This window comes from Cyanistes caeruleus, chromosome 2, assembly GCF_971803275.1.
Source record: "Cyanistes caeruleus chromosome 2, bCyaCae1.hap1.1, whole genome shotgun sequence".
Taxonomy (NCBI): domain Eukaryota; kingdom Metazoa; phylum Chordata; class Aves; order Passeriformes; family Paridae; genus Cyanistes; species Cyanistes caeruleus.
Window position 1 is genome coordinate 49,463,899 of NC_141702.1, and position 26,887 is coordinate 49,490,785.

At 36.1% G+C, this 26,887-nt stretch overlaps 1 protein-coding gene across 9 annotated transcripts in view; it reads right to left on the reverse strand.

The window, feature by feature from the left end:
* The window catches only part of FAM184A (family with sequence similarity 184 member A), a 73,183-nt gene that overhangs the window by 45,242 nt on the left and 1,054 nt on the right, over positions 1-26,887 (reverse strand). For all 9 annotated transcript variants that reach the window (XM_086876894.1, XM_086876888.1, XM_086876892.1 and 6 more), the window contains exon 2: positions 1,753-2,607. In XM_086876894.1, coding sequence (XP_086733020.1) covers positions 1,753-2,607 — 855 coding nt within the window. The remainder of the gene's footprint in view (positions 1-1,752; positions 2,608-26,887) is intronic.

Below are 26,887 nucleotides of genomic sequence, written 5' to 3' on the forward strand. Positions count from 1 at the left end.
TTCCAACCCATGACAGAGGGTTTGGAACTAGATGATCTTAACCGTCTCTTCCAACCCAAACTATTCTACAGCTCTATGATTTTAAACTTTTATTATGCCTTAATTCAGATGTACTGCTTCACAATAGCTTATCTTGGATAGTGTAATGAGTTCTAGCCATGCAGGAAAGAAAAGAAAATATTGTTCTGGTTCAAAAGGAAATATAGATTTCTTATAATTCAAGTCACTGAAATAGTAAAGAGTCTTTACAGCAACTAAAGCAGAAGAGAGAATTGGGAAAAACACTGTACAGGATGTGTAATGAATAGACATCAGCTATGGTGAGATTATACATTTGATCACCTCATCCACAGCAACCAGAGTAGAACCTGATTTTAAAATCTGCTGCAGACACCGTACTAGATTCTTCTTCTTTGGGAACAACATTCCTTTACTGCAGGAATGATCAACATACAACTAGTTGTATATTATACATTATATAATATTACATATGTATTATGTGTGTTATACCTTCACTGCAGCTTTCCATAAACCCACCTCCTGAAGCCCCTTGCAGAAGAGGCAGAGATGTGTGATGAACTGACTGCAGGCACCCTTCACTATCTCCTTGCATCAATGTAGGGGAAGAGGTTACAGAATTGGGAATAAAATCAAGCCCAGAAAAGATGAAGGGGTGGAGAGAAAGTGCTCTTTTAAGATTTGGTTTTACTTCTCATTATCCTACTTTGATTTGATTAGTAATAAATTAAATTCTTTTTCCAAAGTTGAGTCTATTTAGCCCATGATGGTAACTGATAAGTGATCTCTCCCTCCTCTTATCTCAACTCAGAAGCTTTTCATTATAGTCTCTCTTCTCTGCTCAGCTGAAGAAAAGGATGATAGAGCAGCTTTGGTGAGCACTTGGCATGCAGCCAGGGTAAACCCAGCACATAAAATAAAATTGTGTTAGTGTTTAACCCGGTAAGCAGCTAAGTATGACACTGTCACTTGCTCTCTACTGCCAAAGTGGGACAGGGAAGGGAAAATTAGAGGGGTAAAAGTGGAAAAACTCATGGGTTGAGGTGAAGACTGACAGATAAAACAAAAGCCACACACATACAAGCAAAATAAAACAAGGAAGTCATTCACCACTTCCCATGGGCAGGCAGGCATTCAGCCATCCCCAGGAACACAGGCCTCCATCAGGCATAACAGTGACTTGGGAAGGCAAATGCCATCATTCCTTCCTCCAGGTTTATATTCTGAGCATTATGTCATATGATATGGAATATCCCTGCAGTCACTTGGGGTCAGCTATCCTGGCTGTGCTCTTTTCCAGCTCCTTGTATACCCCCAACCTCTTCACTGGAAGAGTGGGGTGACAAGTCAAAAAGACCTCGATTCTGTGTAAGCACAGCTCAGCAATAACTAAACCATTCCTGAATTACCATCACTGTTTCCAACACAAATCCAGAACATGGCACCCCACAAGCTGCTATGGAGAGCTGTTTGGCTCTACCTGAGCCAAACCCAGTAACATACTGAAAAAATGTGCAGTATTTCAGTTGCCACTCGAGAAAATATTGTTAATTAAACAATTAAGTTTAAAGTAGAAATAAATGAAATAAACCCTTGAAGATGACAAGCAAGTAAGAGTGATAGAAAATTAAGTTTACACACTCCAATAACCTCAATCTAACAGCCACATGGAAAGACTACTTCTACAGGAAAAGAAAATTCACAGTCTTGGGAACAACATGTCATCAGTCTCACCTGAACATTGTTTTCTGCAGTACCAAGAGCCACCTGAAGTTTTTGGCATTTTTCCCGTAGACTGGCAGCTTCATCCTGGACCATTTGCAATTCAGTTTTAAGCTTCCCCAGATTCTTCCGTAACACACTTTCCTGGTTCTGAAATTCTTTTCTTAACTCCACTTCTTTCTCTTTGCAAGCATGTAGACTTTCTGCTGTAAAAAGCTGAGATCTTTTCAAAGAGTCAAGTTCATGTTCATAAAAGGACTGTGCTTTGCTGAGTTTGCCTTCATAGTCCTCAATAAGCTTTTTTTTTTCCAGCCTTAACTCTTCAACTTTATTGTTCAAGTCTTCCAGCTCCAGTCTATGCAATTCCTCCAGTTTCTCTTGTCCCTTACTTAAAGTAGCATTCTGACTCTGATGAGTCTTCAGAAGTTCTTGAATTTCAAGCCTGTGGGCAGCTTTTAAGTCTTCCAGCGCTGTACGCTTGTCCTTCTCATACTGTACTTGCAACTGTATGAAACTTCGCAGCCTTTCCTCGAATTTCTTTCTGATCTCTTCTACTTCCCTTGACATGGTCACCACACGTTGGACATGCTGAGCTTCTGCACAAAGCTGCATATCTTCAACTCTACCCTTATATGCTTCAAATTCTGTCAAGGCCTGATGTTTCATCTTTTTGTGATCTTCCAGTGACTCTTCCAAAACCTGAATCTTTCTCTTGAGATCCATTTCTTCTGCCACTTTACTTTTATATTGCAAGATTTTCTCTCTGGTCTCTGCAAGAATTTGTTGGATTTCTTCTTCATGAGCATCTTTAAGGGCTTGGATAGCTGCTTCATGTTCATCATTTTTAGTGTTCAAAGCATATATTACCTGCAAAGATTAAATAATATTATATTAAGAGAAAAGGCATTCTGGTTATCTGTTAAATCCTAAGAAAAATATACCTGGGTATTCTGAAAGCTACTTCACTAATCTGGCTTGTTTCCATCACACAAATAAGACACCAAATGTTATTAAGGATATACGAGTTGCATAAATGCGGTATTAGTCATGATATTCTTATACATCTTAAAGAGCAGTTTTTCTGTTCTCCTCAAACTCCTAATTTTCCTATTGAAAGCTTTGTCATTATACCCATGTTGTTGCTGTAATTACACTGGGGGAAAAAGCACATTTAAAAATGAAAAAAAATCTGAATTTATTTAAAACAGTTGAAAACACAGACTAAAAATAAAAAAAAAAATTGAAGAGTTCTTCTGTTGGAAAATAACACACAGAGTATATATCACAACAAGAAATCAAACAAAAGCCGTATCTCATTATATGTTCTTAAATATTTCATTTCAGAAACATCTAAAATGCAAACATTAGTTATTCTGGATTGTAATCTTGATGGTTGCCCAGATACAATTTCACTTTTGACAGCTTATCTAGTAAACATTCTGTGTATCCTAAGGTCCCTCACTACATGAATTCACCAACTTCCCAGCTAGCAAGTCAGCAGAACAGAAAAGTTCAGGGCAGGGCAGCCAGCAATCTGGGGAGCCCAGGGAGCTAAGCAGTTCAAGAAGGCTGTGAAAGCAACAAAACCACCAGCATTCAATGAAAGTTTTAAGATAACCAGATATATCCTAAGGGATGTTTCAACTGCACCACAACATAGCAGATCATCATCTTGATTTTTAACTAGGAAGTACAGATGTGTGTCTGTATCTGTATATATCAGTAAATAAACTATTATGCAGTAATTGAGGTTAATGCAATTTTTTTGCTTCAAGAACTCCAGTAATTCTCCCTATACTTCCTAGATATACAGGCAGCAGAACTATAAAACACATCTGAACAAAACAACAAAAAAAAAAAGTCTTCTGATTAGTGCAACTTGTGTATCTTAAAAATTAACAGGAAGCAACAAAAAATGAACAACAAAGATGCAGCAGGGGATTTTCTTTTTTCACTGAGGACAGAACCTAGACCAGTCATCCATCAGCATTGAACCAGGCAACAGAGAAAGGTTGCACTGGCTTGCCCTCAAGGCTGGGAAATATGAAGAAGTCACAGAATTGCTCTGCTGACACCAAACAAAAGCCTCTATGCTCCAGACTAGAGAAAGTGTCTACAGTCAAGTGTTCAGATGAGCTACAAATCCCTAAAGAGTTATCATAAGTGAAAGAGCGTATTCAAGACTCTGGCCATGGTTTTCTCAATTTGTTAATATAAAAAATGACTTGAAAACAGAGGGTTTGGGGTTTTTCTAAATGTTATGTGCACTATCTTGCATGAATAGGCCTTAGTTTTGGTTGAGAAATTGGACAATGTAGTTTAAAAGGTACTATAAAAAAAAAAAAATCTCACACTTAGAATCAGGTCATTATAATAAGCAATTGCAGAACCCTACATCAAATCCCACACTCAAAAACAGCCCTTGACTCTTGTCCCTGTGCACATAAGTGCCATAATGTTCCCCTCTTCAGGCAGTGTTCCAGTTTCAAGTTATGCAGGACTACAATCTGCAGAAAATATAAATCATAAAGCTTTTTCAAGGGTATTATGCTTTAGCAGTGGAAACCTCGCTGAAAACTCCAAGTGAAAAATAAATCCATGTGCAATGCCACATTTGGAAGATACCTTTAAATTCTCATCATTGACTTGCTCCTTACTAAAAGCACTGAACAGCAACAAATTCAATTCAAATTAAAGTACAACTTGTTCCCTAAATGAAGGGCATTCATATCTTATGGGAAATGTGAAAATAAAATGCATGCAACTGAATGTTGCATCGTAACTTATGCCTTATAGGGGCCTGAATTCCAGGTCCACCAAATTACTATAAATCTCAGTATTTTTAAAGAAATGGAATAGCTGTATCAGATTTTATCTTTGAGAATTTGATGCACTGTACTAATATAGGAACACAGGGAAAAAAGTCTGTACTAACTGAAGCAAAAGCAAATTAAAAGCAGTGAAAAAGCAACTTAACTTCAATGAAATGCAAGGAGAAATTGAAGTACCTTAGAGCAAATGAATACATTTAAAGTTCTAGCTAAGATAAATAGTTACTTCTCAAGTAAGTTTCTGAAAACTGAAAAGCAGTAAGGCTGCAAACGTTGGAGGTAGGTAGATAAAACAAGTTTTGCACTCTCTATTTTTAACTGAGAGCATGAACCCCTGCTAAGTATGCTTGCAAATGCTTTTAAAAATGCTTTTAAAAACACCAGCAGCTTTTTTAGTACAACTGCATAATACTAAGAACCATAAACTGCTTATCTGAGTAATTCATATTTTTCCAGCTCTACACTAATTGCACATAGAAATTCTTACATGACAGGGAAAAAAAAATACATCATGCTTTACTGTATTTTTAGTCAACATATCATTTCAGAGGGGCAGACAGAACTATACTCTCGACAAGGAGACTGAGATTGCCAGCTAATACTTTTTATACAAAACAGTAACATAATTAATAATAAGAATCTACTGAAATACAGCATGAATTGCTGTGAAGAACTACAACAGAGTTAGTTAGTACCAATAACAGCAATAACCTTAGCTATGCCAGTAATTATTGGATTGTTTAGTTATGTTCTATGTGGTAAGGTGAAGCAAGTCAGACCCTGCGCTAGCTTTGGTGTTTTGAGCTACATGGAATACAAACGACAATTCCTGTTCCACGCTATTTGTGGCTAAAAGATGGAAGTCTGTCTGAGAAATATTTTTTACCCAAACCAGATGTTATGGTTTGGAAAGCTGACCAATTCTTGCATGGTCAGCTGTACTTCATTCATCTGCTCCTCCCAGCAATTTAGTCAGGATAGAATGTTTTTCTAATTACAAATGTGTAATTCATCTTAATATTATAATTGAGTGCAAATTATTTTGCAGCACAGAAAACCACAGTCTATGATTCTTATGAAAATATCCCAAAAAATGCACATGGTTCATTTTCTCTAATTTTACATCAAAATGAGAGCTGATACCTATGAGAAAAAAAAACACCACTACACATCTTGCACAAACATCAATCTTACTGACTTTGGTAAACCTCAATTTCAGACTTATGTGTGAGTTCCTGGGTCAGAGCACCGTGTTCAGCCTCATTCAGGTGAACGTTGTGTTTCCAGTGCTTCCAGGGTGCTGCTGCCTGAAGACCAGAGTTTCCAGAGGCATCCCCAGACTTTGTTAGTGCTGCCTGTCTCTGGAACGAACCGCACAAGTACAGTGCCACAAGAAACGCTTGTGCACAACCTGCTAACTATTTAGAAGATGTGGACCAATGAGCCTGACCTTGCTCTCTGTGGGTAGGTAAGAATTACTTCACATAGGAAGTAGTAATATATACTGAGAAACAGTAAAAAAGTGCAGCAGTAAAGTTCAATCAAAGTGCAAACAGAAAAGTCCAGTCTACAAAATCAGTAAGAAACATTTAAAAAATTGCAAGCATTATCATTAATTAATTTTATGTAGAAATGTTTCCTCTGTAATCCAAAACAATCATATTTTTTTTGGTACAATGGGTATTGCATTATTTTTTTCCCCCTTTTCTTCCAGCTGACCACATCATGTTAAAAAATTAGACATATATTATATTTAAGCATTTAAAATTTACATATTATGATCAATTTAAGACAAAATAAAATACCCAAGTTAATAGCCTGGAAAAGTTTGTTTTGCAGGAGAAATTTCTTCTCCTTAGTACATTATAAAAATACAATGATACAGGAAATTACTTCAAAGCTACTTAAAACTCATAAAAGCTGACCACAATCACAGAGTACAGTCTTACAAATGTGTTACTACATAAAAAAGTAGACGGACAGTTATAACATGTATACACACACACAAAAAAAAATAAATCCAAACTTTAAAACCTATGTATGCCCATCTTTTATTTTTTTCTTTTGTTAATTCCAATTTTAAAAACCATGCATTTACCTAGAAAGACTTTTTGCTTCCTTATGGAAAAGTCTCACAAATAGATGATGCTTTGTCAATCAAGATCTTTGTATTGCTGATAACAAACACAGAAACAAGCTTAGAATTTTAGGCCAGGATTTCTTAGACATCACAGAAAAGGTGGAAGGAAGACATTTGTTCTTCGGCTGTGTAGTTCATTGCAAGTCTTTCTAAATATCTTGGCCAGTGCATTAGGGGCACAGTACAATGAGCAGGGAAGGGACAAATGTGGTCTGCAGCTGTGAAAGGAGTGTCCCCTGCCAATAGCATCTTCCCCAGAAAAGCTGGTCTAACTGTACCAGTCTTCCTTCGAGATAAAAGAGTGCAAGAACTTGAACTTTTTTTCCTAAAAAACACTTTCACATAAAATTCATTATTAAAATATTCTTTATGCTATTCAATAGTCCTCATGTTGCTTGTTAGCCCAATTTATGCCCAAGTAAAATTCAGTCAGTACTTTATTCCTTTAGAAACTCTGAAAAATACTGGATTATTTTTACTACTAAAAGTACTAAAAGCAACTAGCTTTCCAAAGCAATGTCTAATAACTTTGGTTGCTAATTAATTATTTAGAGAATGATACTATGAAGCTCAACATAATTTCTAAGTATTGAGCATTAACAGATATCCACTACTACCTACGGCTCTACCTCTGGGTAAGAAGAAATTTTTCATTTTCACACTTCTTGATAGACACACTTAATGTTCTGTAAAAGAGGTTAAGTCTAAGGTCATGCACTGCTCACCAACATCTACACTGAAAATAAAACACAGGGAAAAAATATAATTTTTTATTTTCAATAAATTTTCCCAGTTTCCTGATGTTTTAATACTATATACAGTAGGCATAACATCTCACAGGGGCCCATACACCTACAGGAGCTTTCTTCATGCTCCTAAATACCTGCTCCTCAAGTACCTGTAATCTGATGTGCTGATAATCCATTTATACTTTCAGAACTGCCAAGTACAGATCAGTATCACATTTACTACTTGATTTACAATCCTTCCTGTGTTTTGTTTATTTGTATATGGCCCACACTGAAATATTAACTCTTTTGAATTGTCTGAAAATCCTACTGGTTTAAAAGATCTGCTTCCATTTACAGTTCAGCATGTTTACAAATTATTAGTGCCTGCACCTTAAAATTTAATTATCAGAAAATGCATGCCACAGTCCAATTAATCGTGGGGCAGGAGATGTCCTCACTCAAAGAGGTGCACAGCATTGCTCGGCACAGGGACAGAGTGGGCAGCACGGCCAAATAGGTCATTCATTCACTGTGGCCTTTCTCCTAGAGCTGTACCAGACAGCAAATGAGAGGCTTTCTGAGAGCTTATCTGCAGCTTTATGCTACCACAGCCTATCTTGGAAATATGCACTTTGTCCAAATCCAGGAACAGATATAGCCTTAATCAATCAGGTAACACAAATCAAAACCATGGCAGCAGATAAAGCTACAGCTACAGAGCACTCTGTAATCAGATTCAACATGAGGAGCACATCTCCTGCACCTCTTTTGATAGCCCAGCACACTGAGCAGCAACACGAGAATGGAAATCTCAAGTTTAGAAGCCAGGCAGTCAAGAGTGGTTTAAACCTAAGGCCTCAGGGCCAATATGTGATCCTACATTTTAGCTATCAGTAGAACCAAGAAGGAGCTCACCCATGACAAGAGGTCAAGTGGGCAATCAGGCCCTGTTGCTCCTTCTGCTCTAGCAGCTCAGTGCTTCCAAGACTAGGTCTCACCAGTGAAATACAACTGTAGGGATACAAATGGAGATTTGACAGAGGCATCAGCACATATGCGAGAGTGACAGAAAGAGATATTTGGGGGCAACCCCATTCCATTCAACAGAGTAAATGTAATACTGGATACAGGGACAGATGGCATCCTGATGTGGTTAGAAGAAAATTCCTTTTTTTTTCTTACATGGTTATTTTGGATGTGCTGCAGAAAAGAATGGGGTATTTTCCTCATCATAACAAATTATAATGGAACAAAGGAATTTAATAACTGTACCCCATTTTCTGAGGAATAAAAAGAGCAGATATCTCTTTAAAAATGTATCAAAATGATATAAAAAATAGGAGGGAAAAAGAGGAAAAATATAGTTTGCTATAAAAAGGCTTTTAAAATAATACTGACTCGGCTAAGGTGTGACAGACAGACACAATGCTGCACCACCCAAATCAGGAGGAATTTCTCACTGAGATGGTTGTCAAGAATGGGAATGGGCTGCTCAGGGAAGTCATGGAGTCACCATCCCCAAAGGTGTTTAAGAAACAACTGGACATGGCTCTTAGCGCTATGGTCTCGTTGATATGATGGTGTTTGGTCATAGGCTGGACTCAATCTTGGACGCCTTTCCCCACATTAATTACTTTATTCCTCTATGAAATATGACACAAACTTCAGAATATCTTCAGCTGAGGCAAAAATTCAGATGCAAAACAAGCAGTTGTGATGTCAAAGAAATAAGAAATACTGATTAAATGTTAAGAGCTATGAAGATAGTATCGTAAGACTATGAGAGGTGGGTTGGGTATGCAGCTGAGTAACACCAGACGTCTCTTATTAGTGGCCAAGCTGGCCACTAAAGAATGCTGCAGATGGACAGGCAAGTGGCCAAATTGAATTCAACGAATTTTCAGGAGAAGAACACCTTAGAATTACATGTAAAAGCCAGAACCAAAATAATTTTTCCAGGAGGAAGGAAGTAGACTTGAAGACCTTGACAGAAAGACAAGAAGCAGCTGGATAGAAACTCTTAACTATAAACCAAAATAGGGAAGACACCACCATTAGTGTTTTGTATGACCTGGCACTTAATCCCCCACTTGGCTACTATGTGACATCTGTTTCTGAGAGAAATGCTCAGCTGTTCTACACTGGCATTGCTGTCTCTAATGGAGTTACATAAGTTTACAGGGTTCAGCAATCCAGTTCTGTACATTTATGTTGCACTGTTCTCAAACAGTGTGATTTCTAAGCAGTATCTTTATTACCTGTATGACTGAGACATTTAGTTTCGCTAGCTGCACAGAAGTTTGCTTTCCGTGCCAAAATGTAAAACCAGCTTGCAGAATAATCCAAAACAGAGTTTAATGTAAGTTTCAATCTCATTATGACATCAAAAAATATTCATGATGACAGGTTTCAATACAACACAAGAATACACTGAAGAAAGACTGTTATGAAAGAGGTGGAAATTGTTTCGAAAAAGCTCCAAAAGTTAGTCAGAATGGGAACAAATTATGGCAGAAAAAAGTTTAAATGTTTTGTAATGGGTTATTGAAAATCAACTCTTATTTTTAAACTCAAACAATACCGGTAAATCGAGTTGAGTGGCACTAAATCTCAAACTTGCTTAACTGACAAGGAGAGCTCTACTTTACAAATGTTATCAAAATACAAGAGTTATTTACAATGCTCCTAAGACTGCTTCAGCACTATGACTTAAAAATTATTTGTTCATCCAAATCATGAGCATTGTTGCAGAACTACATTACATAGAAAATAGAGATGCCATATTTCTATCTGCTTTAATCACCTGCTAGCCACACTAAGTTCATCCTTTCCTTTTCCAATTTCTATATTTAGTATCATCAAATTACATCCTAATGGTCAGTCAAGACACAGTTAATGATTTTTTTTTTCCTATGTCATTCAGAAATTTCTCTCACTATGTATTTTTAGAAGGAAAATATACTTTCACCAATTATTCCTTTTCTTAACAAAAAACAAAGTCATGTTACTCCTTGAAAAAGCATTCACAAAAGAAAAACAGCCTTTTGGTGCAAAATATGAGAGATGACACTGAAGAAAGTGGGGTGTCTTCAGCAGGACCAAATGCTTTAAAGGATGACATTCACTGACATTGCAGCGATGAAAGCATAAAAGGATGAACAGAAGATGAAATTTTCTGCAAAGTATATTTCAATAACAAATCCATCACACTTAGAGAATCTCAATTTGGAGTGAAAAAAACCAATCATATAAAAGGGGTAAGATTAGTCAGCTGATTCCATTTATTGACTGAAAGCAAAGCTTAAGTTTTTCTATTTTGTTCTAAAATCAATCCTATTTTTGAAAAGGCCACTATAAGTAATGTCTAACCCAGTAATAAGCAATTAAATTGATAAAAATTATAATTTAAGTCTCCTTTTTTGCTAAATTGGGCTAAATTATCCTTCATACAATCACATAATCTGTACTTTCACCTATTATATTTTCATCAGAAAGAAACATTTAAGTAATGCAGTTATCTGTAAGGAACAAGATAGAATGACATTATGACTTACTCTATGACATAGAATAAGTCCAAATACTCAAAATAATCCAAATTCTAAAAAGTTACTGTCCCATTTCCTTCTAAATCTATTTCCTTGCTTTATCATTCAAGCAAACTTTTATTATAGTTCAAGACTAAAAACTTGCTCTTAAATTTTAAACTATTTCACCTTCAAATCTAACCCTCTATCAACATTCACTATCTGAAGTGTCATGTTTTTAAACATTTGTTTTTCACTAGATGTTTACAATGAAAACTTGTCTGGTCATTGCCTGGTTTTAGATTTTTCAGTGCATGGCTTAGAAACACATAGCTCTTTAATAACTAAGGGTATGCAAGCTGAGTTGTCCTGCTTTTTAGGAAAACATAATTTTTATATAAGTACCTGCTAATATTGGGAACTAGCTTTAAATATTTAGAATGAAAGGGATTTGTTTTTTCTTTTATTTGGCAAAGGGGGAAGGAAGGAAAGCAGGGATGATAAAGAACAACTGAAGAAATGTAAAATGAAGCATCTCCATTTTGAAATCTTCTCTAGAGGATATCCAAAGCAGTATTTCTGAGTGCCATCACCTGAAAATGTCACAAGTACTTTTAGATAATTGTAAATGAAGTTGACACTAAGGAAAGATGATCTCTTTTCCTTTTAGTTTGCTTGTAAACCTGAAAGTAAGGCACAGTCAGCATTATTATCACCCATACACGCTATTCATTCTTACTGAAGAGTTCTCAAGTGTTGAGCAGACGAAAGCATTAGCAAAAGGATTTTTTTTATTCAGTTTTCCAAAAAAACCAGCTTGTATGATAAAGCAAAGAAAAGGTCTTCCCAGTTTCCTCACTTCCCCACCAAAACAAAGTTCATTTCTGCACTCTCTCTGCCTGCAAGTATTTTCTTCTCAATGCCTGATCTATTTTGAGTTTAATTTCATCAAGAATTTCTGTAGACTCTATGCAATTCAAGTACCTAATAGTTCCTCACAGCAGATGAGACCATCCAGATAAGAATATATCACTCAGCCCCTAATGGATCAAAGAAGCAATCTTCACCAGTGTTTTGAAAAGCAGACTGGAAAAGAAATCCATTACTTGCTCATAATTGATTTTCTACTTTCCAGACTTGTTGAAGGAAGGGGAGGCATGGAGCCTTCCAAGCAAGTATGTAGTTATGCAGGAAAGAGATATTTGGGAAAAAAACATATGCTGAAAAACTCACAACACAGTATTTTAATCTACAGCATCTTTCCAATTTCTAGAAGCCGCTAACTACAAACCACCTCTGGAAGTTTTAATGCTAAGTTTCCAGAATAAATAGAGGAAATTCCAACCAGAATCGTGGAATTTTTAGTAACTGCAGAAGAATTTGAGCTACTTTCCCAGAAAGAAACCACCTTGAAGTAATTTCTCTTCCCTTCCTCTGGAAAAAAAAATAAATTTAGATTTTAACCAAAAAATTAAAATCCATGCTCATGCTAAGTCTTATCACTAATTCCACTGGGGTTTTTTTGTTTGTTTGTTTTTTGGTTTTTTTTAAATAGATTATAGAAACAAAATCATAAAGTAAGAAGAAGGTAGCACAGTCACCAGTTTACAGTCCAAATTTATTTTCAAAGCCAAGCCCAAAATGAATCTAGGACAAATCTGTAGTGGCCTACTGGGATACCATCCAGTAACCTACAGGTACCAATCATGCAATAGAAAAAAGCTGTAATTCCTAGCTAGAGCTCAGTATTTACACAATAATGAATATTAGTTTTGACATCTGACACTCACAACTTACAGGTTTGACACAGTAGCTATTAGGGAAACACCACGTAAACAGAATCACAAAAAGGCTGAAGTCATAAGACTCATCTGGACCTAGTCCAACCTAGACCCTGAACAAAGCAGGGTCAGCTAGAACAGACCATGCTAGGCCTTGCTCAGGTGGGCTTTGAATGTCTGCAAAGAAGATGACAGCTCTACATATCTGGGCAGTCTATGCCAGAATTTGACCATCCTCACAGTAAAAAAAAAAACAGAGGAGAAAAAAAATGAAAGAAGTGTTTTCTTATGTTTTTGTTTGTGCCTACTGCCTTATGTTTTCAAGAGACACCACTAAGAATATGCCTGCTCAGTCCTCTTTACTCCTCACCATCTGGTGTACACACACACATTCATAAGATCCCCCTGAGCCTTCCCTTCTCCAGGCTAAACAGTCGCAGCTCTCAGCCTCTCCCAGTATGACAGATGGTCCAGTCCCCTCAACAGAGCAGCCTTTTGCTGGACTTGCTCCAGTACGTCCGTGACTCTCTCATATGGGGGAGCCTTACAACCAGACCCAGCACTTCAGGTGTGTTTCACCAGCACAGAGCAGAGGGGAGGGATCACCTCCCCTGAACTGCTGCGACACTCATTCCAGCGCAGTCCAGTGTGCCATTGACCTTTTTTGCCAAAGGCACACTGCTGGCCCACACTCAACTCATATCTGTCAGGACCCCAGGGCCTTTACTGCCCGGCTCTTTCCAGCCAGTCAATTCTAACCACGTCCTTGCTGCGCTGCCCCAGATAGGCCTTTGCATGAGGTTCCTGTCCGTGCATTCCTCCAGCCTGTCCAGCTCTGAATAGCAGCACACCCATCTGTTCTATCAACCCCTTGTCTCACTTTTCTGCTGGCTAAGAACTTGCTGAGTGTGCACTCTGTCTCATCATCCAAGTCATAACAGATGTTAAACAGATTGGCCTCTAGGGCACACTGTTAGTGACCAGCCCTCAAGTGGGCTTCATGCAACTGACCACAACACAAAGTCCAGAGGTTCAGCCAGCTTCTAGTTCACTTCAGTGCCTACCTGTCTAGAACACACTCACAGGCACATGACAAAGAACAGTGGAGAAGTAACCGATTTAATATTTTCTTTAAAAACAGTTGTACCAAAATAACCAACTAAAAACACCCAACAAAACAAAAAAACAAACCAACTAAATACATTTTTTCTCATAGTATCTAGTCTATCTTAAAATTTGTGCAGTTCCTTCCACCACAAGTCTTCTAAATCATTCAATAGAAGGTGAAAAAAATAATTTTGTATACTTAAGTAGGAGAATTGTAGTATCTCCATCAGAGACTTACAAGAAAATTGATGCTCTGATAAAAGCATACAATATGGCTCTGTCCTAAAGATCTCTTTTTTCTATTCATCCCATTAAATACAGCAAAAGGAGAATGTTGAACAGTCAGTCCAACAAGGTACACTTTCTTTTTATGGCTATCCAGTTGAATCCAAACTTCATCAGTGAGATAATCTTCTGGAGAGCTACGCTAGTGAATGTTCTTAAAAACTTGTCTGATGCAATTGCAATAAAGGCTTGTACTATTGCTGCTGTTTGGCAGCTGGAATACAAGGAGCTTATTTTAAGAGTACTTATATTGTAAATGTTTTGCCTCTTTTACAATACTTACTTTATTCCACATAAAATGGCAGACATTAACTCCTATTCTTCAAGCAATTTGTCATACAGAATTCTGTAGGTAATGTAGGTAATTCTGTTCATACTTTTTCATTTCTAACAAAAATTTCCAACACCTGATGGGTCAGTCAAATAAAAATCTTCATCAAGACCTCAAGTTTTGGCTATGGTTAGCTATCCTATGAAGAAAAATTGTGATAGCTGATAAAAATGATTAAAGGAAAACCAAGAAGTCCTCTTTTTTCAGCATCTATTACTCCTTTTTTTAATACAACAAATGAGAAAACAGTGGCAATCTTAAATCAAGGAATACATATGAATCAAACAAGTAGATTTGTGATAAAGAAAAAAAAAGAAATCACTGAGTACTTGTGTGCAACTTCACGTTAAATAATTAGCTCAAGGCCTCTGGTGGGTGCAGGTCTGTATCACGCATCTGTCAGTTTATATATGCAGTCTCATACAAACATGCTTAGTTCTGACTACTACTGCAAAAATCTTCCATTTTTTACTCAAAAAAAGGAAACAAAAAAGCTAAGTTGGTGGCACATTGCAAGACATAGAATTAGTTAAGAGAAAAACTTAAGAATTACCTATGCAATTCATCACAAGGAACACACTGAGATATCATTCCAAGGCCCATTTTAAGACTGTGTGCAATGCAGCTGTCAATATACCAGCTGTAATTCAATACAAAAAATTATAACTCACATCTTAACTTGTCAAGAGACAGCATGTAACAACTTGGTTTTCAGAGTCAGACATTTAACAGTCAACAGCAAATTTGCTTAAGTTTTCCAATACTTTTTTGAAGTTAAATTTCAAATTAGCTAGCAAATACCATTTAAGCTTTGGTTTTTGGTGGGTTTTTAATATCACTTTTACACACTAAGCACAAGTATCTTCAGCTACTGATCCACCACTGCTCCCATTACAGTCAGAAAAGGTTCTAATAAGGATAAAAGTTTTTGATATTTGGCTCTGTTCTGTTTCCAGCAATTCCTCTCCTAATTTTAATCTATACTTTAAGATAATTTCCATTGCTTTCTACCTATAGTTTAAGGGTTAAATAGACTGCATTCAATACAGCTTCCAAAACAAAATCTCTTCCATGAAAGTATTAGGTTTTTTTATCGTAAGTTCATTAAAAATTACTGCTTGATGCACAAAAACAGAGCTATGTACATTTCAGAAATGTCTCATTTTACAGATAAAAAGTTAAACATGGGCTTGTACTTGTCAGTTTTCCATATTTTTCATTAAGTTCTCAGTATACCGCCTATATTTTGGGCAGTCTTCAATCACAAAACCAGACATAAATACAGTAGAACTCAACGCAGAGTAACCAGCTAATTCATGGTGTATCCCAATTCATTATTCAATCATCTGGAAACAACTATTTCCTCCTGTTACGGGCTCACTTGGGATGTACTTGCAACCACAAATCAATACTCTTGTGCTGGGATAGATGTGGTAGTACCAACACCAAATCAAAATCATTTTTCAGTTCTGGCAACCTCTGTCAATCAGATTACTACAAATCTGTAGCACAACAGTTTCAGGCAATTTCCCAAGACAACTAAATCTTGAGAAACATACTGAAGAAAAAAAGTAAAAATAAAAATTATGTTTAATTTTACTCTGTTTAATCCCCTCTGTTGAGGGGACTTAGTGATGGATGTACAAATTCCCCAGTCTGCCTCCCTTTGAGAAAGAATCCCATTTACCCTCTAATCACCTATCTAGACTATTGTTGACATATCTGCTATATGACTAGACCTTAAATTGCTGCAAGGAAAACAGGATAGACCAGGGGGCTATTCTCAAGTTGTGTTTGTCTCAGATCCGCATTTCCTTTCAGATTTATTTCTTAAATATTTGCATATATGATTTTAGCTTTTCAGGTACATAGATCCCTAGAGGTCTTCTTTCTACAAAATTATTCCACATACAAACAAATGAAGTTTCTCTCAGCAGAGTAATATTAAGTTCAGAACTTCCCAAAACAAGAAGCTAAACACCTAAGTGGAGGAAAAGGGTAAAAATGGGACTCATCTTACAAACCTGTATCACTGTTTCTGATTAATCACCAAAGTAAGGGGTTTTAAATAGTATTTTTTCAAAGGCAATTTCCTTTTATTTTGAGGACTTGTGAACTTCAGATACAATGGGCAACATCCAGAAATAAAAATATCTTTAGTGAATTTTATGACAAGACAATTGCATTTCCAGGTTCTTAAGACCCTTAAAAGCTAAAAATGCAGTTATTTCAGAACAGAATAAAACCAAATAATTAATCTCTATTTTTCTTTATATTCTGTAAGTCAGCTTTCACAAATCAAACATAAACCCCTCTTTCAGAGTCCTGACAAAATTAAGAAAATGCTGCTGTTCATTCAAATATTCTCCAACATTTCTTAATTTACAAACTGACAGAACTCTGGAAAGTACCAGTACCTGTCCTAATTTTCATTTCTTTGTATTTTTTTTTATTTTTTTTTATTCTGCCAGGTTTTTGGCAAGAAAAAAAGCATGACACACACTTTCAGAGAAATAATTCACTGCATTTAGCTCCACAGTGTTGAGCAGAATCAATGTTATAGCTTGCCACACCAACTACATAAAATATATGGGAAGTTGTAATTATATAAGCTGGGCTTCTAATGAGATCCTGCCAGTAGGAAAATGCACTGGTTTGCATAAACCAAGTGAAACTTGGTTGCTGTTGCCAGCAGTGCCAGTAAGGACACGGCGTGGAGGCAGCCCCATACTGGGTACCTGAGAGCTGTGGCTGCCACTCGCCCCCACAGCCAAGGGGACAACACAGGGCAAGAGACAGCACAGGTCCAACACAGCCTACAGGCAAAAAATGTCTGACAAGGCTCCTCTTCCCAAGAGGAGAGCCTCACAAGTCTCCCAAGAAAAGCACAACCTCACACTTCACTAAATATATATAGATTGTGTTCTTTGATAAAATTAGTTCTTGTAGGTAAACTTAAGACTACCCTCAATTCTTTGACGAAGCAACTGGGTCTTTATGCTTCCAAGACCAGAGAATATTCATTTCCTTCTAAAGCTTTAAAAATCCTCCCTTTTCTTCTAAGAATTACTTTTCTATATGTGAGAACAGATGAGGCTCAAGATTAGTAGTGAATGTAGAGTTGAATAGAACTTGTAAGTCAGGACTTTAATTAAGGGACCAACTTTATCAAAATTTCATATAGGCCCATACAGAAGCTAGACTTTATGATCAGTATGTAATTTTTTTTTATATCCTAGAGTGAGAAGGTGTGTTACTTCTGTCTACAACTTTACAAAACACTTTTTTGAAAGCAGGAAATTTAATTTCCCTCAGGACCAGGGAGCATAGATGCATAAGGCAAAAAAACAAAATAAAAAAAACCCCACAGAGACAAAAACCAGACAAAAAAATGAACCACAACAAAACCCCAACCCAAAACATTTTTAAATTTCCATTAGAGGAAAATAGTCTGTTACACAAAATACTTTGTCAAAAAATATCCAAAACAAAACAAAAAACTCCAGCAACAACCACACCCCCACCCTCCCAACAATCTGGTATTTGAAATCTAGTTTATTCTAGAGTACCAACGCACAACTATGGAAAATAACACAAACCAACAGAGAAACTTGCTTCAGGCTCTTCACTTGTTCAGAATGTACCTCCTAAAGCAGTGTCTGCCCAAAGTGATAAGAATTATGATTAGATATGTGGAGGCAAGACAGAATATGCCTAATACACCAAATTGCCATATATACACCTTTTCAATCCACAGTGTGGACCATTCACAAGGTGTGAAACAGAGCACAGAAACAAAGGAAGACAAGAATCACAGGAATAGAAAGAATGGCTACAGAACACTTCCCAAGTCACCTCAAAGAATATGTAAACCAAGCTTTCTGTCGAAGTCCAGCCTCAGCATAAAGCAAATGGACATATGCTTTTAAAAGAAAAAAAGAGAAGTAGGGTTGGGGAAAGAGTTATATGACACAAAATTGAACCCATCCTAAATTAATACTATAACATTAGACAATATATGGAAAGCTAGTGAACAACACAGACAAAATAATGGGTCCAAAATTTCAAATAAATTTCTACCATTCTGTGTCACAACACAAACTATTTTCTTCAATAAATGAGCTGTGTTGACAAGCCAGTTTAATGCTGAGAAGAAAGACATACATTTTCCAGGTGTTTTGCCTTTTTTTTAATATAAACATACAATTGATCACTAATTACAATGAGCAACAATAAATTATATTTTTAGTGTGAGATCTACAGTTATAATTACACAAAGCAGTTAAATAAAAAAATCAAGTTCCTTTCCCTAATCCTTATTAAAGAAATAATTTCCCATTATCTTCATTTGTCAAATTTTAAAAGGACAAAGACAGTCACAGAAGATTACTGCAATACATTTTAGTACAACCTATCCAAACACATCAGCATCCATACTGCAAAATACTAGATCTGAGAAGGCAGTGTCAGACACTCTTTACTAAAAATTATAGCTTTCAGTCACATTGTGAGCAAAAACATTGTTCAAATAAAAATCTTTGGATTATAGCACACCTGTTTACTGAACACATCACAATTCAGGTTTCTAGAAATTAAATTTTAGGAAACTGGCTGAAAAGATTACTTTAATCTCATAAAAATTAAAATAGAAAACTAGTACTTATGTTCGCCTCATACTACTTCTAAAAGCTAGACAACCTAGCTAAAAGGTTGTCTTTCATTTAATGGCAGCATCTTGAAGAAGGACTTCATGAACTTTTTAACATTAGCTATTTTTAAAAACTGTCATTTTGATCCTAGTCAAGTGACAACCTCAGCAAAAGGTTCTTCTTCCTCCTCCCAGCCTTCTAGATTCAGTTAGAAGAGCCTGGCTGAGGAAACAGAACCAGGTAATATGCATTAAGTAGGACAAGATGGTGAATAGCTTTAGACTGTTTTGTTTCTTCTGGTTATTTTTGGAACACAATGCCTTTGGTTACTGGTATGACATCAGTCATTAGAAGAATACACAGATGCCTGGCTTACTACTGCCAAACTTGTATCAGCCAAGAGACATATACATCTGATTTCATAATGTTATGTTGAGATTTGCTGTGTTTATTCAGCAGCAAGCCTGCAAACAGTTAGAAAAAGTTACTGACTATTTTAAGGTAATACCCTTATCCTTTGTACAGTTCAAACGAGAATGAAGCTTCAATGGAGAATTGGAAGGGTGAAAACAGTAGTAGCACTGACAAAATTACTGTTTTTATTAAAGCCAAAGCCAGAGTTCAGAGAATGAGATATTGAAATAATTTACGTGCTTAGAAGCTACTCAGGGCTAGAAGTTGCCGTACCAAAACATGACTTATGACAAATAACACTTCTATGCATGTATTTGATGCAGTACACCTCTAATTGCACTTCTAGACATTAAAAAATAAAGTATGTGTAACCAAGAGGTTGCATGACAATACAGAAATATCCAAATATGCAAAGCACTGCTCTTCCCAAATACAATTTTACCATGCTTGAAGAAAGCACAAAATCACAATGTTTAATATTAAATTGCAATGTGACTTCTTCAAAAGAAGTGCTAAGTCTGTCAATTTGAAACAAATTCTTTGCACATTCATGATATTTCAAATACCAACAACAAAAAACCAACAAAAATTCCGTAAGACTGTCTTCTGCTGATACATTTTTGTAAGACTTATCAAATCAAATCCTTACAGGACTGAGTACTTCAGAGTGCTGTGCCCATACTAATTTACAAGTGCATGAAGTAATTAATCTATAAATACTTTCTACAGTTATGGAGTTCAAATACTGATTTCCTTTTTCAAATGTACATGAAAGACTCTCCAGTTTACAACTTTTCCATCTGAAAGAAAGCATTTCAGTATTGTGTTCTTAACTCTGAACTGGCACTTCCATTTAAAAAGAAAATTGCAAAAGCCTTCTTTCATAATGCAGTACTTAGCTGAAAACAGTAACAACAACAAAACCCAAAATCAATATATACTCAAAATATTTCTTAATTTTTTCAAAAGACTTGTGTTGTCCTATATAAAAAGGAACTAAAGGTTGGCATTTTAAACTCCATGAATGTTGCAATATCAGGTTTCATGTATATCCTGAATGTCCTTTAGTTTTTAAATTTTGACATGTTAACATTGAAGTTTGTAGCAAAATCCATGTCTTTCCAGTTTTTCTTTAAATATCCTTAATGTGTTGATGTGATTTAACAGCCAAAGTACAGACCAGAGTAACAACATCTCAGTTTTCCAGCTCCTTGTAACTCCATACTATTTAATTACAGCAATGAATAATAAACAAGAGGATGCATATAGAATCTTAAGTCTTTAAGTTGCAAAAGATCCTTAAGATCATCAAGTCCAACTGTAAACCTAGCACTTGCAAGTCCACCACTAAAACATGTCGCCAGCTGCTATGTCATGTTATTTATTCTCTCAATTTATTTATCTCTTTGTTTTTATTATTATTTTGGATGCTTGTAAAATGAGGAGAAAAAACCAACAAAATAAGCTCAGAGAAGCTGATATATTTGCACAAGTGTATTAAAGAGGCATTTTAGACTAGACTAGTAACATATGTGAATGTGCGATCAGACAGTTTTTCAACATCACACTTTCAACTACACACACATAGAGGAAATATCTTTAGAACATCAAGTTATCAGCGGCCTCAGAAGAACTCTGAGTTACCAGTCAACCATTAGAACTATGTGGGTGGAGAGCAAAGGAATTTGTTTGACTATTTCTTTTTTATATTAAAAACATTTCATTCTCGTCCTCCTTCTTTCTTCTTGATGTCTTGTGATAAAAGACTGTAATGTCATTGACCTAATTCACACATCACAACACTGAACTCTAAAATATACCCGTATCAGGTCAACATAGAACCCCTGCAGTCTCACCTTACAGGTTTGCAATGATAATGAAGGGAAGAACCATTTGAGAGCTATATGATCCTTATTAACCACCAAATTCCATAATTTTATGTCCTACAAAATGTGGAAGGTAAGGAAGACCTCTTCAGGTCTAAATTAGAAGCCACAGCTGCTTTAAAGCAATTCACAGTGCTGAATACCAGGAAATACTCAGATAAAGACAATAACTGGTGATTTTACTGAAGTTCTAAACAAAAAATTAAGTTAGTTCTTAGTTTTGAACTATACCAGATGGTCTTACAGACATGACATTTTTACCCTGTTCCATCTTTCTTCTTCTACTATAATGAGCACAGAAAACTTCTCTTCTGAGAACACCCCTTGCTAAGATCATAAATACTGCAGAATAAGAACACAGAATATAGAATAAGAACATAGAATACCACATGGAAAGAGTCTGACAGGGAATAGAGAGAGACTACACTAGCATAATTAAAAAAAAAAATCTTAAGATAGTTAAACACAGTATTTCTGGAGCAAGTTTCTCATTTCCCACCTAAAATGTCTCTCCCTTCTTACAGGGCTTACTTCAGCTATCTTTGGAATAATTAACAGAAAACAAAGTTAAATATCTCCAGAGAAATGTAAATTAATTGAATATCTAATATTACATTTTCAGATCTTTCAGTCCTTGCTACTGTTTTAAATGCAGTAGCACAATATTTATTCACACATTACCATTTGGAATAATATGGAAAATACTGACATTACAATATGTACTTAAATCACACCCGCCTCAAAATTTCAGTTCTTTTCATGCAATCCTAGAACTGTTACAAATATTGGCCTACTGCCAGTGTTAACACACATTGGAGAGATGACATAAGGCTGCTTAAAAAGCTAAATCCCAAGTTTTTACAAAACTGTTAATGGCATCAACTACAACATGATGACAGCTAACATCAAAACAGTTCTACAGAGATTTTTAGATTCTCATGTCTTCCCTGGTTTTAAGGGCCCTTTTTTTTAAGTTTTCTTATAATTTTATGCAAAATGAACCTTCTGCAAGAGGTTTAGTTGTTTTGTTTCCTGAGGCAGAATACTTCCAAATAAAAACTGACAAAGTTTCACTGGAAACATTTTGTTAATAATCATTTATGTAAGTTAAACCTTACAGTTCTTACTTCTGTAGAACTGGATTCTGTGATAGCTGAGGGAGACCTTTAACCATCCCAGAAAAAGAGTACATACAACAAAAAATATAAGCACCTGAATTAAACATCATCAAATCTGCTCTTCAGTCTTAGAAATATATTTGAAATATATTTACTTTGAAATATATTTATAAATATATTTATAAAATCTAAGATTTTTTTTATTTTTTTTAAGTAGTTTCCCAGACAGACTAGAAGCTGTTGGAAAAATTGTGAACAAAAGTCAGGTCTCAGGAGCCTTGGATTCTAGTTTCTTGTTTACTCAAGGATGATGTGTCTTGATTAACTTTGTTACTGTACTCTTTGAACCGAGTTTTCTGGAACCTTTCCAGAACTGAACCATCAAGCTCTAAGTATGTACCAAGGGAAAACATTCATGTTTTATACAGTTTCTTTTTATTAAACAGACAAAAATGCTAACTGTAGGGTAGATCTTCATGGCACTTACAGACTCTTCTCCCTGAATCATACAATAGTTTGGGTTGGAAAGGACCATAAAAGTCAGCCAATTTCAACCCCCTCTGCCAGGCAGGGACGCCTTCCACATCACCAGTTTGTTCAAAATCCCATCCAGTCTGGCCTTGAACATTTCCAGAGATGGGGCATCCACAGCTTCTCTAGGCAACCCGTCCTAGTGCTTCATCACCCTCTCAGTAAAGAACTTCTTTCTAGTACCTAATCTAAATCTATCCTCTTTCAGTTTAAAGCAAATCCCCCTTGTTTTATCTCCACAGGACCTTATCAAAAGTTCCTCTCTAGCAGGCTCCCTTTAGGTACTGGAGAGCTGCTCTGAGGTCTCCCCAGCACCGTCTCTTCTCTAGGCTGAACAAGACCAGCTCTCATAGCCTGTCTTTACAGGAGAGGTGCTCCAGCCCTCTGATCATTCTGGCCTCCTCTGGACTCGCTCCACAGCCCTCTGATCATCTTCTGAGCCCTTCTCTGGACTTGCTCCTGCAGGTCCAGGTCTTTTGTGTGCTGGGGACCCCAGAGCTGGACACAACACCCAGGGTGGGTCTCAGGAGAGTAAAGTAGAGGGGGAAAATCAGCTCCCTTGACCTGTTGGTCACATTCCTTTGATGTAGCCCTGGATACTGGGCTGGTTTTCTGGGCTGCAAGAGCACATTGCCAGGTTATATTTTCTCGTCCATCAACACTACCAGGTGTTTCTTTCTCATCAGAGCTGCTCCAGTTAATGTAAAATTTCTGCAACAAATATCATACAAACAAACCAATACTGAAGATTCTCATTTCTTAGTCCCAGCACAAATCATGCAGCTATTCTGTAGAAGTTAAAGATCTATTCTGATGTCACACAACTTGTACAATAGACTTTACAGACACCCTTAGGATATGGATTTCTCAGTCACAAACTACAAGCTCAAGCTACAAACTACATCACAAAGAAAGAAAGAAAGAAGAAACAAAACAGCAAATCCAAAATGAGAAACAAGCCATCTGCACTCTTGTGGGAATTATGAAAACTAATGCCATTCTCTCCTATTGATGTAAGCATGGTAGCACCTTGCTTTTTGTTCCTAATCCTGTTGTCTTATGCAAAGTAATTAAATATATATGCATATTTTCATCTGCAGCAGGCATAATTCAACACTGCATTAGCACTCCTGAATGCAGTAGTACAAACACATATATGCAATCTCATAATCGCAGTTTATTTCTTGCTGGTTTTAATCTTTGTGTCAGATGCTATTTTATCTCAAACTAGTACACAGATCTTCTGAAATGCCTGAAAATAAGGAGCTTATACTGAAGAGGAAGACCTAAAATTGCTTCAGTTACAATCTACTGCAGTCTTTGAACATGACATGAAGTATCATCTTGGTTTTTTCAGACCTGCATTTCTAACCACTTTCTAACCACTGTTGTTTTACCTTCCCCTGTGAATTGAGCATATTAAAGTTAAATCAAGTAAGTCTTTCTCTCCCACCCAAAAGTAAAAATATAGTGAAGCACTTCAGATGTGTTTGGCTTAGTGAAATGGATTCATACCTTATTTTGCCTTACTCTGAATCACTGATTAAATCTGGCTATTAAGCAAATTTCACCTTTTATTTTGTGTTCCTGTATTGTTTTGACTAAAACATCAGATTTCCTTTAAGTAATGCAAAAACATAACTGAGGAATCCTAATTTTGGAATTTTACATTTAACTCATGAGTGACCCTCATATTCCGTGGGGAAAGCATTTTCTTCCACTCCTACGCACAGCTCATAATACAAAATACAAGGATAGGCAAAAGTAAACTATGGAGTCACATTTATTTTGTCATAAGACAGAAGCTGTCTGGATAACTTAACTGTGTGTACTCCCTGGACAATGAATATTTGGATTTTCTTTTACCACACTATTGGTGGGTTTGCTTTAACCTGGTAAATTGCCTTCTGCTCTAAATCCAAAGGGGGAATTATTATATCTTCAAGACACTCTTAGAGAAGAGTTAGAACAAGAATTAAATAAATGGGAAAAACAGTTGAAAGACATGCAAGAAGTACCTTATATATAAGACATTAAACAACTTTAGAAGCACAATTAAGAACTGTTTCTCCTAACAATAAATTCCTAGTTTACTGATGAGGAATTTTATGCACATATGCTAGTAAGCATTTGACAAAGCTAGAACAGCAGAATTTGGTCAAAAGACCTAAAATCTCTTTTGCAACACCTTACTTCAAGAATTCTTCTGCAAAGTAAAGTTAATTCTTCTCTGACAGTTAAGTCACATTTATGGAAATTAAGTTTATTGCATTTATATTTTTCTCCTGTAGATTGAGTCCTTTCCCAAGGACTAATTTCTGCAGCCAGCTACCAAATCAGGCTTCAGATTCTAGAACAGATTAGAAAGTTTAGAAGGTCATACTTTACCCAGAAGTTTTTATAATTCTCTTAAGCCTCCCTTCCTGAAAGGTCAAGTAGGTCAACAGATATGTAGAATCTGAGCCCTCTAGCTACAAAACTTAACTTAATGAAATACATTTTATACAATACCTTTAATCTTAATCCTAATCTTTAAAATCTTAATTTTATTGTTGCAATAGGTGAAAGAGAAGTATTTTTACATACACCTTAGTTTACATTTAAAAGTACAATTATTCACTCCAGACCTCCAGTCAATAGAAAGATCACCTGATTTCCCAAGTTTTCTCCCTAAAACTAAAACTTGAAAACAGAACACAACATACAACTAAATCTGCAAGTCACTGGGAAACATGAAAGACTCCGGCCCTGCAAAAGCCTAATTCACTTGTAAACTCCTTGTATAAGCATGTAGTTTGCAATTATTTGAAATGCACAGCACAAAACAACTCATAGGTTTTATTTACACTAATCTGAAGTCTTTGTTGGGACAGACGCGCACACAATATATAGAATCTTAGATAAACTCTATTGCAGATCATAAAAAAATAACAAAAAAAAAGTATTTAATTTCACTCTCTTTGCAATTTCCAGCACAGGAGTTCAAAATATTTCAGCACCATGCATTCAAATCCATAATTAACTCACATCCACCTCAAGATATCTGACGCATAAGTGAGAGTGCACTGGGCACATGCCCAGTGATGTGGAACTCATGGGTAATCCACAAATGACTTCACATCACAAGTGGAATGCTGTTTCTGAAATAAACGATAAACTGCTGGGTAATTTCCTAGAGAAAGTAAAAGAAATATATCAAAGGCACACACAGAGATGCAAACTCTTCTTTGAAAGTATTCCTTTACATATTCACCTAGGCTTTAAGGTAAGCCTAAAACACACTTAGGGTCTCCAGGTGCTTTTTATACCTTTTAGGGAGTACAAACCTGTAGTAATATCTTTAATGTTTTATTTCATTATTTGTATGCACATGGAGCAAAACCAAGGAGATTCTTCACCTTATTTTAGTTCATCTTTTCTTTTTATGCAATTAAGAGTTCCACTGATGTTACCATCAAAAGAAATTGGACTTTGAATTCAAGGACAAGATTCCCTTCAGTTATCAGCTTCCCAACACATTAAAGTGCAGAGTGTGCCACAAAAAATATTATTTTTAACTGGTCAATGGTGCATCAACCGTACATAAATGTGAACTGTTTCCACTGTGAGACTGCCAGCAGTCTTCATTCTCTTCACTCTTAGTTCCAAAGAAATGTCACCTTCATCCATTTTAGTATACATGTTAAGAATACTGGCAGTTCCTACAGTGCTTTAAAACTACCTTTAAACGTTTTAGCTATTAAATTCCTGACAGAAATTACTTCTTCTTTCTCTTTAAAAAAGAGAATCTGCCTCTCATTTCCTAAATAATGCCATTTG